General features: G+C 42.4%; 1 protein-coding gene across 3 annotated transcripts in view; it reads right to left on the bottom strand.

Moving 5' to 3' along the window:
• Positions 1 to 16,138, bottom strand: part of LOC106572012 (zinc finger and BTB domain-containing protein 17) — an 18,364-nt gene extending 2,226 nt beyond the window's left edge. The window contains exons 1-14 of one of the 3 annotated variants that reach the window (XM_014145704.3): positions 15,954 to 16,138; positions 14,617 to 14,822; positions 6,253 to 6,432; positions 5,727 to 6,056; positions 5,551 to 5,640; positions 5,140 to 5,387; positions 4,000 to 4,142; positions 3,404 to 3,704; positions 2,530 to 2,617; positions 2,128 to 2,244; positions 1,606 to 1,726; positions 1,390 to 1,520; positions 303 to 581; positions 37 to 126 (exon numbers count right to left, since the gene is read on the bottom strand). In XM_014145704.3, the coding sequence (XP_014001179.2) occupies positions 37 to 126; positions 303 to 581; positions 1,390 to 1,520; positions 1,606 to 1,726; positions 2,128 to 2,244; positions 2,530 to 2,617; positions 3,404 to 3,704; positions 4,000 to 4,142; positions 5,140 to 5,387; positions 5,551 to 5,640; positions 5,727 to 6,056; positions 6,253 to 6,432; positions 14,617 to 14,821 (2,323 nt within the window). In that variant the 5' untranslated portion in view covers position 14,822; positions 15,954 to 16,138. The remainder of the gene's footprint in view (positions 1 to 36; positions 127 to 302; positions 582 to 1,389; positions 1,521 to 1,605; positions 1,727 to 2,127; positions 2,245 to 2,529; positions 2,618 to 3,403; positions 3,705 to 3,999; positions 4,143 to 5,139; positions 5,388 to 5,550; positions 5,641 to 5,726; positions 6,057 to 6,252; positions 6,433 to 14,616; positions 14,823 to 15,953) is intronic. The other 2 variants (XM_014145705.3, XM_014145708.3) reach the window with 2 other exon arrangements.

The following is a 16,138-nucleotide window of genomic DNA, read 5'->3' as shown; positions in this document are numbered from 1 at the left end:
TAAAAGCTATTCAAAGCTGTGTGTGGCCAGTCTCACCTGCTTCCTGCACCTTCTCCACAGCCTTCGCAATCTCAGCTTTCAGAGCCTCCGTCTCATCTGCTGACACTGATGCAGCCACAGGCACCACTGGAAACAGACAGAATCCCATATAAACACATGGCAGGAGAATTTTCTTTATTATTCCCTTTGTTCTGAGTCCATTTCCTTCTTACTCTTACACAGCCACCTTCCTTTCATCCTATTCCTTTTACAGTCACATCCATTGCATAGTCCCCTTCTCCCAGCCGTCTGAACTACATTACCCAGCATGCGCTCCATCTGACCTGTCAGCTGGGAGACAGTGCTGCCAGCTAGGGTGGCGATGTCCTCGGTGGTGACGGTGACTATGTTGATCTCACTTTCGTCCATCTCCGAGGCCGACCCGCCATGGAACCCGTCACCCCCATCGTCACTGTCACCCCCGGCAACCACCAGGCGCTTCATCCCAGCCTTACCCTGGTGGACAGTCTTGACGTGGGAGCGTAGATTGTCGACACGATTGAACCCGCGACCGCACTTGTCACACAGGAAGGGCTTCTCTCCTAGGGGATGGTAAAAAAAAGAACAAGGCAACAGTAAAGTAAACATGTCATCCCCCAAGAATGACACAGCATCCCCCTTAGGCCAATCACTGTAATTTTGTAAGTTGAGTCAAAATCGGGCCAGTGGTGTCTGATATTGCGTGACTTACGTATGTACAGATCCATAGTCCGTCCATTCCCCTCCCCCCTGATTTCATCATGGGGACAATAAATATGATTAATGCTCTTTATTTTATTTTTTAATAGGGGGTGCTTATATTTGTGTTATTTGCATATCCCGCTCCCTCTGAGACCGGGTCATGGCCAGGGATCAGCTATTATTGACAGCAACACTGGAGCAATTAGGGTTAAGTGATGACTCAGGGATTCGAACTAGCAACCTTTCGGTTACAGGCCCAACGCTCTAACCGCTAGGCTACCTGCCGCGGTTAGAGCGTGGGTAATTGTCAACTGTATCGAATTAGTGCCCAGGTTACACACTTGTGTTATTTGACCACGTTAGTCACAGGTGATATCTCAGACACCACCCATGGGGGAAAACTACTTGAAGGGGGAATGTAGACTAATGCAGTTAATGTTATACCTTAGGGGAAGGAGGTTGGAGGCACACTAAAGCTGAAGGGGAAAGAATGTGCCCAGATACCCAACAGCTTTGTTTTCTTAACTGGATAAATATACACAAGATACCTATATTCCACAAGATGGTGAAATATTATAGACTACTTTTTGACTATCCATTAATATCCACTACTCCCAGCGAACCTTACTTTCTCACTCACAGTTAGTTGTAAATTCCATGTCTTCCTACCTGTGTGAATGATGATATGCTTGGAGAGGTCCCCGACGTTGACAAACGCCTTTTTGCAGTTGTGACACTTGTGTGGCCGGATGTTATCATGGTGACGGATATGATTGGCCAGCTGACTGGACTGGACAAACCTGGAGTTGGGGATAGGGCATCAAGACAAAAAGGGCTCTATGTTATATCAATAGGATTATAGTGTGTGTGTGTGTGTGTGTTTACCTTTTGCCACAGCGGTCGCAGACATAGGGCTTCTCTCCGGTGTGCTGGCGGACATGAGCAATGAGTGAACTGGCCTGGGTGAACCCCTTCCCACAGATCAGGCACAGACACGGCTTCTCCCCTACAGGACCCACACACAAGCATGCACACAGACACTACAATTACATGACAGTCTCCAACCTATCATGCAATGCACAGGCATTCCCTGTTCTTTTTGCACATGTTTAGGCTACACATGTTTGGCTACACGTGTTTGGGCTCCCGAGTGGCGCAGGGGAATAAGGCATTGCATCTCAGTGCTAGAGGCGTCAGTACAGACCCTGGTTCGATTCCAGGCTCTATCACAACTGGCCGTGATTGGGAGTCCCATAGAGCGCCGCACAATTGGCCCAGCGTTGTCCGGATTAGGGGTTGGCCGTCATTGTAAATAAGAATTTGTTCTTAACTGACTTGCCTAGTTAAATAAAGGATACAAAGAAAGAGGTCAATGTGAACATATTCCTTTAAATCCAGGACTGCTACCTGTGTGTATGCGCTCGTGTCTCTGCAGTGCCCCTGGGTCAGCGAAAGCTCTCTGGCAGTGCATACAGATATAGGGCTTCTCCCCACTGTGCACGCGCAGGTGTCTCTTCAAGTTCCCTGGGAATCAAAGACTACAGTTATATACCAATGCGAAGACCAGAGATTAGTTATATATCAACACATCGAGAGACCAGGGCCTGTGTTCATAAAGCGTGTAAGAGTACTGATCTAGGTTCAGGTCCCCTCCCTGTCCATGTAATCTTATTAGGACCAGTGTTGCCTTTTAGATCATAATGAATACGATTACATGGACAGTGAGTACCTGATCCTAGATCAGCACTCCTAATCTCTGAGATGCTTTATGAATACAGGCTCGGAAGTCCATGTCTGGTCTGGTTTTACCGGAAGTGGTGAACTGTTTGCCACACTCTTTGCACTTCAGAGGGCCGTCTGTGATGTGGATCTTCAGGTGAGCCTTTAGATTCCCAGTCTGTCCAGACAGAGGAATAGCCAGGTTAGATACAGTTCAACATTTCAATGCAAGGATAGAGAGCGACTATATACAGGATTGTACAAAATAGGGCTACTTAAATCAAACACAGCAGGGTAAAGTAACTAAGTTTAAATACTTTAAAGTACTACTTTTTGGGGGTATTTATATTTTTGAAAATGTTGACTTTTACTCCACTACATTCCTAAAGACAATATGCATTTTTTACTCCCATGCATTTTCCCTGACACCCAAAAGTACTTGTTACATTTTGACAGCAATATTGTCCAATTCACGCACCTATCAATATAACGCATTGTCATCCCTACTGCCTCTGATCTGGTGGACTCCCTAAACACAAATTCCGCGTTTGTAAATGATGTCTGAGTGTACCCCTGTCTGTCTGTAAATAAAAAATGTAATAACATTTTCGCTGTCTAGTTTGCTTTATATAAGGAATTGAATGTATTGCATTTACTTTTACTCAAGTATGTCAATTGAGTACTTTTTCCACCACTGTACTTAAGTACATTTAAAACTGAATACTTTGACTTACATTTTTTTTTTTTTTAAATACTCAAAGAGTATTTTACTGGGTGACTTTCACTTTTACTTGCGTCATTTTCTATTCAGGTATCTATTTTTACTCAAGTATGACAATTGAGTACCTTTTCCACCACTGCTCAAACACAATGCCACACTATCTCCAAACTATTTACATGCAGGTCAAATTCTCCCTACTATCCCCAATACTGGTCAATGTAGTGGTCAAGAAGTGGTCCTAACCTGGTTGAACCGCTTATCGCAGTGCGGACAGCTGTGGCCCTTGTCTGCGTCGTGGGTCTCCAGGTGGCGCATCTTAGCGGTGGGGTCGGAGAAGGCCCGGTCGCAGTAGTTGCAGTGATACGGCTTCTCGCCGCTGTGCACCAGAATGTGGCGCTTCAGGTTGCCAGACGTGGTGAAGAGCTTGCCACAGTCCTTGCAGCTGTATCGGGCCTTGCCTATGTGCCTTTTCCGGTGCAGGTTGAGCAGGCTGATCTGCCGGTAGCTCTTCCCACACGAGGAGCAGCAGTAGGGTTTCAGGGGGCTACACAGAGAGAGAGAAACATAAGATATTGAAGTAAGATATAGCTACTTACTTTGGTGCTGAGGTTCAAGGGGATGTTGATGCTATGAAACTGTGATTACTATGACTGTCTTGATTTTAATTCACTATCAATTTGATCATCGTTATTATCAATTAATAACTATTTTACAAGAGGACGTGTTGCACAAATGCCTATAGTCTCTGTCATACAAAGGGTTGTTATTGAACACTAAGGGATTTGTTTGAAATTGGGCCAAAGAGACACAGAAAGACCGGTGATGAGGTTGATACTAACCTGTGTGTTTTCTCGTGAGCCTTGCAGGCAGCCGGGTCTGAGAAGGCCTTGTGGCAGTCACGGCAGCTGAAAGGTTTCTCTCCTGTGTGAATGCGGATGTGTCTTTTGAAGTTACCCGTGTGGGTGAACTTCTTTCCACAGTCCTAGAAAATACATGGCAATTTAGTGAGTTAGATATGCTCAACCCCAAATTACATGAATGTGAATGCAATATTCTCTAGTAGACAATTTTGAATGTATACTGAACAAAAATATAAAATGCAACATGCAACAATTTCAAAGATTTTACTGAGTCACAGTTCATATAAGGAAATATGTCAATTGAAATACATTAATTAAGCCCTAATCTATGCTTATGTTAGAGAAATGAACATTCCATTTTCTGGTAACAGCTCTGGTGGACATTCCTGCGGTCAACATGACAATTCCACGCTCCCTCAAAACTTGAGACATCTGTGGCATTGTGTTGCGTGACAAAACTACACATTTTTGAGAAGCGCTGTTTATTGTCCACAGCACAAGGTGCACACAAGGTGTAATGATCATGCTGTTTAATCAGCTTCTTGATATGCCACACCTGTCAAGTGGATGGATTATCTTGGCAAAGGAGAAATACTCACTAACAGGGATGTAAACAAATTTGAGCACAACATTTGAGAGAAATAAAGATTTTGTGCTTATGGAAAATGTCTGGGATCTTCTATTTCAGCACATGAAACATGGGACCAACACTTTCATGTTGCGTTTATGTTTTTGTTCAGTGTATATTATTTTTTACTAGGTGTTTTCCAATGACTGACTATTCCCTCTAATCAGGGTTGATTGTAAAATGCTTGGTTCAAAAGAAGACATTGTATCATCGTACCCCCTGACAAAGGCCATGCAACCGAAACAAAAAAATAAATCTTGGTTCCATTCCAAAATTAATTTTAATGAATTATATGAAGAGTGCCTTGGTCCTTCAATCTTTTTGAAGACAATTTTGTCTATATGATGGTTTATTTGAAAGGAAACGATACATACACAGTTCAAAACAATAAGTCCTCCTCTAATAGGGAATGGGTCATCCAAAAACATTAAATCGTTTAAATTTCTAATCGCACACTCAAACTAGCACACGCAAACACACACGGTCCTCACCTCACACTTGTGCGTCACAGAGCCGTAGGACCGTGACTCGGTGCGGTCGGTGACGGCACCCGACTGTAGCTGCTTCCTCTCCTCTCCGCTCTCCGTCCCCTGGCCATCTTCTCCCTCATCCTCCTCCTCTTCTTCTTCATCCTCCTCACCACCTCCCTCTTCTTCATCCTCCTCCATCTCACCCTCTTCAACCTCTTTTTCTTCATTTACTATCTTTGATGCGCTGTTCCCCTCATCGGAGTCATTATCTATGAAAAGGAATTGTATAACCATCAGACCATATTTAGAAAATGGAGCCGTCCATCTTTCCTTCCTCGAAGTAGTCACTGATCCAACATGATTGGATAGGAGAAAGCATGGCAGATTAGTGATTGCTCCCCGGAAGGAAGGTCAGTCAAGCTGTTTGTTTACCCTGAGAGTGGTTGCGACGAGGAGCTCTCCTTGTCCTTTTTCTCCTGGTACTCATGTAAGCTATACCGGCTGCAGACTTGAATGGAAACTCTGTAAGAACAAAATACATCTTTATCCGCACAGCAATATTAAACATACAGATCACCAATCGAAAGTATGAAGACTAATTCACTGACTGGGAGTGTAGTCCACATCCGAGTGGTCATCTTGAAACTCAGGCACATCTTTAGTAGGGCTCTCAACCTCCATCTCCTCTCTCTCTGCTGCGGCTTTTCTTGGTGCGGCGTAGTTGGAGGTTTTGGAGGGTCTTCCTCTTCCCGGGGTCTGTGGGGTGGGTTTGTCAGGGGTCTTACTGTTGATCTGTCCATCGTCTGGGGTGGTCTCGTTCGGGTCCTCCTGAATGCCCTTTGACCCTCCGTCATCTGCTGTTTTTAGCATCTCCTCATCATGTGACCTTGTGTCTGATGGCTCCTTCTCTATGTTCTGCTCTTCTTCCTCAATCTTGTCTTTATGGTTTGGAAGAGATTAGGGGAGAGAGCAATATAAACCACAAAATGTACATTTCCAGAAGAAAATCAGTGTGCTTGCTTCAGCTGTGACGAATACCATTAGTGGGCTTGTTTAAGAAAGCATAGTAATTATTTATGGATATTTCTGTGTACTAATAACCAATGTTTGTGTACTGATCTGTACTGTACTCACTGTCATTTAAGTCTTGTATTGACTGGGATGTTGTGGAGACTGCCAGAGACTGGTAAGCAGAGCAGGCATTGACTATCTCCTGCATCTGAAGGAACGTGGCCACTGCCACCACATCTTCCAAATTCTGAGAACTCAGACTCAGCTTGGCCGTGTACATGAACTCAAGGACTTGGCCCAGTCCTGCAGAATACACACAGGGATGGATCCATGAGCTCTGCTGTGACTGTGAGACAGATTTTATTTATTTAAGTCAGTTAAGAACAAATTTACAATGACGACCTACACCGGCCACACCCGGACGATGCTGGGCCAATTGTGCGCCGCCCTATGGGACTCCCAATCACAGCCGGTTGTGATACAGCCTGGATTCGAACCAGGGTGTCTGTAGTGACGCCTCAAGCACTGAGATGCAGTGCCTTAGACCGCTGTGCCACTCGGGAGCTTAAGCATGATGTTCAACACGGTCTTGGAAATTAAAGTAAAGCAAATAGAGTTCAGATGAATTTGATATCACTTTGCTTCATCTAATAGCAGAACCAAATGACCTGGATTGCAGTTAGATTACATTAAAAGTACATGGTGCAAATTATCAATGCAGTTTAAGATCCTGCACAGATTATAACAGCAATTGTGAAGATCTCCACAGATCTGCGATGACCCAGGCATGCTATCTTGAACACTATAAATCAAATCAAACTTTAAATGCACTTTAAATAAAGTTTGATTTAATTTAGCCCTATTTTTTTACTTCGATTTTAGGAGAAGACAAGAATGAATGTTACCAATTGAACGACATCTATTGCAGGATAAATCAATGTTAAAGTTTACATAGCTGGTCATATATGGATGTACATTTTTACTTTATGGGTTGGTTATGTAGGCTTCTTCTAAGCCAACGCATTCTACTACATATAATAATACGAGTAAATTATATCTTTACATTAAAAACCAAAGTCTATCAGAATTCCAGTCATTCCAATAAATGTTATACCCTTTGATCTTCAAGAATAGGACTTGGAAATATGGAAATATAAATTAGCCATATTGTTTCACCTGAGCATGACCCAAAACTAAGGACTTATTAGCCAGCCCTACTCTGTTGTTTATGATTTTGTTGTCATGGAGGACTGATTGGGCTCATTGATTCGAGTTCAAAATTAAATGCTGCGCTCATGGAATGGGATGCTTTTAGCACTACTGAAAAGTGGATAAGAGCGTCTGCTAAATGACTAAAATGTAAATGTAAATGTAAGTGCTAATTACATGTGAAAAGTTAATGCCATATGCTGCATTTGCTATAGGTCTATTGTTTACCTTTTAGTTGGTGACACTTTGATATCTTGATAATATTCAGCTGTTTAAAGGGCAAATCCATAGATGAAACAATAAAACAGTTGCCCCGCCTCTGTTTTGGTAAAAAGCTGAGGGATGGGCCTGGAGAAATGTAACCCCTCTCAGATTAATAGACAGTGCTATGGATGCAAGGACTGACCATCCATGATATCAAAATGATTGTTTTAACCATGTTATGAGGCTATACAGTGTTTGTTTACATTTACAATGTTTATAAACATTGGAGAAAACCAAGCTTATATTTTGGGGTATCATGGAGTGTGACAGTTGAACTAAGCTCAAGAGGCATTTAGAATTTATATTCTTCAAGAATATATATATATATATATTGCTCAAAAAAATAAAGGGAACACTTAAACAACACATCCTAGATCTGAATGAATGAAATAATCTTATTAAATACTTTTTTCTTTACATAGTTGAATGTGCTGACAACAAAATCACACAAAAATAATCAATGGAAATCCAATTTATCAACCCATGGAGGTCTGGATTTGGAGTCACACTCAAAATTAAAGTGGAAAACCACACTACAGGCTGATCCAACTTTGATGTAATGTCCTTAAAACAAGTCAAAATGAGGCTCAGTAGTGTGTGTGGCCTCCACGTGCCTGTATGACCTCCCTACAACGCCTGGGCATGCTCCTGATGAGGTGGCGGATGGTCTCCTGAGGGATCTCCTCCCAGACCTGGACTAAAGCATCCGCCAACTCCTGGACAGTCTGTGGTGCAACGTGGCGTTGGTGGATGGAGCGAGACATGATGTCCCAGATGTGCTCAATTGGATTCAGGTCTGGGGAACGGGCGGGCCAGTCCATAGCATCAATGCCTTCCTCTTGCAGGAACTGCTGACACACTCCAGCCACATGAGGTCTAGCATTGTCTTGCATTAGGAGGAACCCAGGGCACCAGCATATGGTCTCACAAGGGGTCTGAGGATCTCATCTCGGGTACCTAATGGCAGTCAGGCTCACTCTGGCGAGCACATGGAGGGCTGTGCGGCCCCCCAAAGAAATGCCACCCTATACCATGACTGACCCACCGCCAAGCTGGTCATGCTGGAGGATGTTGCAGGCAGCAGAACGTTCTCCACGGCGTCTCCAGACTCTGTCACGTCTGTCATGTGCTCAGTGTGAACCTGCTTTCATCTGTGAAGAGCACAGGGCACCAGTGGCGAATTTGCCAATCTTGGTGTTCTCTGGCAAATGCCAAACGTCCTGCACGGTGTTGGCTGTAAGCACAACCCCCACCTGTGTACGTCGGGCCCTCATACCCCCCTCATGGAGTCTGTTTCTGTCCGTTTGAGCAGACACATGCACATTTGTGACCTGCTGGAGGTCATTTTGCAGGGCTCTGGCAGTGCTTCTCCTGCTCCTCCTTGCACAAAGGCGGAGGTAGCGGTCCTGCTACTGGGTTGTTGCCCTCCTACGGCCTCCTCCACGTCTCCTGATGTACTGGCCTGTCTCCTGGTAGCGCCTCCATGCTCTGGACACTACGCTGACAGACACAGCAAACCTTCTTGCCACAGCTCGCATTGATGTGCCATCCTGGATGAGCTGCACTACCTGAGCCACTTGTGTGGGTTGTAGACTCCGTCTCATGCTACCGCTAGAGTGAAAGCACCGCCAGCATTCAAAAGTGACCAAAACATCAGCCAGGAAGCATAGGAACTGAGAAGTGGTCTGTGGTCCCCACCTGCAGAACCACTCCTTTATTGGGGGTGTCTTGCTTATTGCCTATCATTTCCACCTGTTGTCTATTCCATTTGCACAACAGCATGTGAAATTTATTGTCAATCAGTGTTCCTTCCTAAGTGGACAGTTTGATTTCACAGAAGTGTGATTGACTTGGAGTTACATTGCGTTGTTTAAGTGTTCCCTTTATTTTTTTGAGCAGTATATATAAGTTCAAAAATAAATGTATCAACTACAGATTGTCCCTTTAATCTATAAAAAGTGTGCGAGTTTGAACATGTGTCCATTAGGGCAATGGATTCAAATGTTTTATCAGCATGAATTAGATTGAGTAATAAAAGCCCCACTTTTATTCCATAGGCTGGGATCTGCACTGTGCAGCTGTTGCAAGAGCACATTTTTCACTGGCTGTCCACTGATTTCAAAAACAATGATTTATAGGCAGCTTAAACTTCTTGAATTCAACCATTATTGAGTTCAAATTAGGGTTGCAAAGGGTCGGAAAACTTTCCAGAAAATTTCTGAACGGGAATGTGGGGAATTTTGCTTAAATTCATCAAAAAAAGTTAGCTTATAACAGTGAACCGTTTTTGTGGGATACACATAAGCCAATTGTAGGTCTTGTGGCATATTTTGGATAAACTATCCCCAATTGATGGAATTGCATGCACAGTGCATTCTTCATCACATGTGCAGTGCACTCTTCCATCACATGTACAGCTGATTCTCAAGATCTTGCACACTAATGAGATGCTATTGAGAGATGCTACTACTACACTGTCTGAGCCAAGGACTACATGCTTTCTGGTAAGTTTTGATTACAATACTGGGTGGGGTGAATATATTTTATATGACATCCATTCTTTTTTGTTAACTAGTAAATAGTAGCCTACAGCAAAGTGTGTTTAAATCATTTCTAACTTGTTAACAATTTCTGCAAGTTAGTTTTTGCTACCATGTGGGTTTAAGCTTGCATGAGCCTGCTAACTGAGGAGTGTTAATTCACCTGTTTCCATACATGTTTCATTTGAAAACATTTATCCTACAAAGGAGTTGTTTAATCTAACTGCTTAACTATCTATCTGTACATGGAATAGTATTTGGGGTTTTTTTGTACAATTTTTTTCCTAAGCTTTACAGGAAAATGCCATGGGCACTATCTGATGTGTGGAAACATTTCACTGCAGCTAATGTAGAAGGAAAGGCTGTGTGCATTTGCAAATAGTGTGCCAAATCATATGTGAAGAATGCAACAAAGATGCAGAATCATCTGGCCAAGTACATAAAGTTCCCTTAGCGCTCACAATAAGCAACCTCTGACAAAAGTCCCTCTACTTCTATTCGAGGGGAAAATGATGAATCAGACACCTTATCAATAGCAACAGCTCATGGTCCTCCTGGAATCAGAAGTTTTTTTGACTCAATGGAGGAACGTAGTCAGAGAAATGCTGATGAATGTCTTGCTCGAGCTGTATATGCAACTGGCTCATCTCTGATGCTCACAGGCAATGTGTATTGGAAGATATTTCTGAATGTTCTTTGCCCAGCATACACCCCTCCAACCAGACATGCTTTATCTACTCATTTGCTGGATGCAGAGTTCAACAGAGTGCAAGTGAAGGTCAAGCAAATCATAGAGAAAGCAGACTGTATTGCAATCATCTCTGATGGGTGGTTGAATGTTCGTGGGCAAGGAATAATTAACTACATCATCTCCACCCCTCAACCAGTATTCTACAAGAGCACAGACACAAGGGACAACAGACACACCGGTCTCTACATTGCAGATGAGCTGAAGGCAGTCATCAATGACCTTGGACCACAGCAGGTATTTGCACTGGTGACAGACAATGCTGCGAACATGAAGGCTGCTTGGTCTAAAGTGGAGGAGTCCTACCCTCACATCACACCCATTGGCTGTGCTGCTCATGCATTGAATCTGCTCCTTAAGGACATCATGGCAGTGAAAATAATGGATACACTCTACAAGAGAGCCAAGGAAATGGTTAGGTATGTGAAGGGTCATCAAGTTATAGCAGCAATCTACCTCACCAAGCAAAGTGAGAAGAATAAGAGCACCACATTGAAGCTGCCCAGAAACACCCGTTGGGGTGGTGTTGGCATCATTTTTGACAGTCTCCTGGAGGGGAAGGAGTCTCTCCAAGAAATGACCATATCACAGTCTGCCAATATGGACAGCCCCATCAAGAGGATCCTCCTGGATGATGTATTTTGGGAGAGAGTGGTAAGCAGCCTGAAACTCCTGAAACCTATAGCAGTAGCCATTGCACGGATTGAGAGAGACAATGCCATCCTGTCTAATGTTCAGACTCTGCTTGCAGATGTAAGAGAAGAAATCCGTACTGCCCTGCCCATTTCACTGAGGAAACTGCAGTTCTGAAATACATCAAAAAGTGTGAAGGCTTCTGCCTGAAGCCCATACACGCCGCAGCGTACATGTTGGACCCCAAGTATGCTGGCAAGAGCATCTTGTCTGGTGCAGAGATCAACAAGGCATATGGTGTCATCAGTACTGTGTCTCGCCACCTTGGCCTGGATGAGGGCAAGGTTCTTGGCAGTCTTGCGAAGTACACTTCCATGCAAGTGCTTTGGGATGGAGATGCAATTATGGCAGTCGTGCCAACATATCTCATCAGCCACCTGGTGGAAGGGACTTTGTGGATCTGAGGCTCTTTCCCCTGTTGCCTCCATCATCCTCCAAATCCCACCAACATCAGTCGCCTCAGAGCGCAACTGGTCCTTGTTTGGGAACACACACCAAAGCACGCAACAGGCTGACCAATAGAAGGGCTGGTGGCCATCCGGGCAAATTTGAGGCTTTTTGAGCCTGACAAAGAGCCATCCTCAACAAGGTTGGAAAGTGACAGTGAAGAAGAGGTCTCAGAGTCTGATGTTCAAGAGGTGGACATTGAGAAGGTCCAGGGAGAAGACATGGAAGCCTGAGAGGAAGACAACCAATGCTTTAGTTTCTAGACTATCATTTTACAGATGTATGTTGAAAACGTTTTTGGGAGATATGATGGATCATTGGGGATCATTCAATATTCCCTTTCTTTTGTTGTTCAGTGAAATCATCCCATGTGAAGAGTCAACTAATTTAATTAAATTCGTAACAATTTATTTATTTATTTTTTCTATTGGAAGGATTTAATCATTTGCAATTATGTCTACTTATGATAAGGTAAAAGGTTTATGTTTCTGTCTCCATATGATATGGTAAATATATCCAATGTAAAAAACATTTACATTTAAATTAAATGTGCATATATTTCCGTTAATTCCCATATATTCCCACGGAAAGTTTCCACCTCTGAATATTGCCCAAAATGTGCAACCCTAGTTTAAATACACATTTAGATTTGTGAACAGCCATCCACACAACAACCACAATCCGTAAGGCGCAAATAGCTAAATGAGAGAGCAGCAGTGTAATTCACATCAATGCGCTATGTTGATATCAATAATAACTGATATCTGTATCGCCGTAGACTACACTACTGTCATCCTTAGCTCCAAGTGTTTATTCAAGTTGGATAATATTTGGATGCTGATAGCAGTCCTACAATTGGAAGACATTGCTTGGATTGTAGCCTACAAAAGCCTATTCCTGCTCTATTCCCGCGATCCATCAAACCCATTTGGTGTGTCATCATAGTGGTCTCTGACTTGTGGTCAGACTCGCTCAGGTGTAACTAACTTACATTTGCGCCTTTTTTTCTATGCTGATTTAAACATCATTGAGAAAACACAGAAGTGACAAAGATTTTTTTCTCGCAAACATACTTTCTGCATTTAAAAGTAATCCTCAAAGTAATCATCTAGTTTTTCAAAAGTATCTGTAATCGGATTACAATATTTTAGCTGGTAACGTAACGGATTCCAGTTTCCGTTTTTTGTAATCCCTTATATGCGAGGGATTCAATTAAAATGTAACATGTTTTAAATTAAACTGTAGTTTGTTTGTATCCTGTTAAGTGAATGATTACTGTGAGTATTAATGGAGTTTAGGCCATGAATCTGTGTATATGCTAATTTAGAAATGTTGTTGACCTAATCAGAGAAGAGGAAATTGCCTAGGATCAGAGACCAGGGTCAGGCCCAGAACAGAAGATGGACAGGGTGTGATTCTGAGGGTGTGATCTGGCTACACAAAGAGAGGACCATGGACATTTCACAGGGGAACCAGAGGGAAACTCATCAGGGTCATAAAATGTAGAGCTGGGGAGGTGACGCCTACAAGGGAAGAGTATAACGTGTTGTGAGTTTTCTAAATGTATGCACTTAGCTGACTATATCCGTTGTATTATACACTTGAAACTTCTATTGAGCTTTTGGTCTCAATTCCTTATTGCAAAGTGGTTGCAATAGCATTTTTCTTTTTAACATATGTAATGGATTACATGTAATCCGTTACTCCCCAACCCTGAGCAAGACTAAATCAGTGGCACAGATGGAACTGTCTCCTTCAAATGTTGATATTTGGTTGCGTTCACAACCAAACACAATTCAATATCACTAAATATCATTACATTTGAAATCAACCAGTCCCATTTTATTTTCTATTTTTAAATGAATTCACGGTTCAATTGCTGTTGATGACTTAGCAAATGTTATATACTGTAGGCCTAAATAGCATCATTGATGACTGATAATGTATGATCACATTTAATTTGCTCTGTTAAATCTACCCTTTGGAATGACTTCAATAGTAAAAGCGAATCAGTGTCATTTTTAAGTGGAGATCTCTCAACAATCATTCTCACGACAGCACATTGGTAATAGTCATTGACAAATAATTAATATAGCTAAGCTGGGCTTGGTTAAAATATCGGATGGGAGACCAAAGGATAGCTGTAGATAGATCTATTCTCCAGTAGGAGGTGCTGACCAGCCTATTGTATCTTTTTCTTATATTGGGGCGGCAGGGTAGCCTAGTGGTTAGAGCGTTGGGCCAGTAACCGAAAGGTTGCTAGATTGAATCCCTGAGCTGACAAGGTATAAATCTGTAATTCTGCCCCTGAACAAGGCAGCTAACCCACTGCTCCTAGGCTGTCCTGTAAATAAGAATATGTTCTTATCTGACTTGCCTAGTTAAATAAAAAAATATAATGTTGATAATATGACATTGTTTTAAAAGTACAAATATAAAATTTGATACAAGATTTGTCTGTGTTGAAATTAAGTCACCATGATGACATAATCCTGTGGTTGAAATTTCAACCTCAAATGTTTACGATGATGACAAATTAAGTTGAAACAACATTGATTCAACTAGTTTGTACCCAGTCGGATATACCTGCTGCATTGCTGATGTCCAGGTGCACCACATCCTTCTGGTCCTGGAAGAGGGTGTGGAAGTAGGAGCTGCAGGCAGCGAGCACGGCCTTGTGGGCCTTGAAGTCCAGCCCGTCCACCACGAAGGTGCAGTCACACAGCAGGCCCAGCTGGCGCTGGTGGTTGAGCTGTTCCAAAACCTTGCCACTGTGCCAGGGAAAGTCCATCCTGGTGAGAGTGGGCAGTGGTGGAAAAAGTACCCAATTGTCATACTTGTGTAAAAGTAAAGATGCCTTAATCGAAAATGACTCAAGTAGAAGTGAAAGTCACCCAGTAAAATACTACTTGAGTAAAAGTATTTGGTTTTAAATATGCTATCAAATATAGTATCAGAAGTTAATAATGTCACATTTCTTATATAAAGCAAACCAGACAGCATCATTTTCTTGCTTTTTTTGCATATACAGATAGACAGGGGCATGCTCCAACCCTCAGACATCATCAACAAACAAAGCATGTGTTAAGTGAGTCCACCAGATCAGAGGCAGTAGGGATGACCATGGATGCTAAGCATTCAAAAAGTAACAAGTACTTTTGGCTGACAGAGAAAATGTATGGAGTAAAAAGTACATATTTTTGTTTAGGAATGTATTGAAGTAAAAGTTGTCAAAAATATGAATAGTAAAGTACAGATACCCCAAAAAGCGACTTAAGTAGTATCTTCAAGTATTTTTACTGAAGTACTTTACACCACTGAGTAAATATGGGTTGTGTTGGATTTAGTCAATCAGATGAGGTAACACATTACCACTGTCAAACTTATCTAAATGTTTGGAAATGTAAAAAGCCATGACTGGAGGGGATTCACACTTAAAATGTGACTAATATGATGATACAGTATAATCACCGACAGCTAGTTGTATTCCTGGGGGATTTATGACATGCAATTTTATCATTTAAAATAGCCTGACAACCAAATCATCGGAGGATCACAAGATATGGGGTTGTTTTATAGATAAAGAATTTGAAATATTCAATTTATAGCAATGCAAAATTGAATTTATCAAAAGAGTTGGCCAATACCACCTATATGGCCTCCCGATTATTAATATCAGAGTCCTAGTTTAATAATCGACGAGACATAATGTTTGTCGTTTTCAAGGAACATCTTGCATTTTTGTTGGGTTGACGATGCAGCGAATTGATTACGAATCCTATATCCTTCTACATTTGCTATCCGGGATTAATTGAGCCTGGCTAGACATACATGTTTTGGGGCCTTTCGTTCTGCCCGTCCTTAGAGCCTCTTTGTGTGCTTTAAGCATACACCATCTTTCAAAAGAAGTACATTCAAAATACCTCTTGATGATCGCTGAATTCCCCGCTCCAAACGCTTGTTATGGTGTTGTTTTGTACTATTTAAACACAATCCGTTGAATTCCTTCTATCGAGTTTTTCGGTGATCGATCTAGCTCCACAGACTCGATTCACCACCATCTTCCACTCTCTGATCGATTGATAGTGGCCGGGTGGATAGATTACAT

The sequence above is a fragment of the Salmo salar genome, chromosome 15, assembly GCF_965601325.2.
Source record: "Salmo salar chromosome 15, fSalSal1, whole genome shotgun sequence".
Lineage (NCBI taxonomy): Eukaryota > Metazoa > Chordata > Actinopteri > Salmoniformes > Salmonidae > Salmo > Salmo salar.
This window is presented reverse-complemented; position numbering and strand designations above follow the sequence as displayed.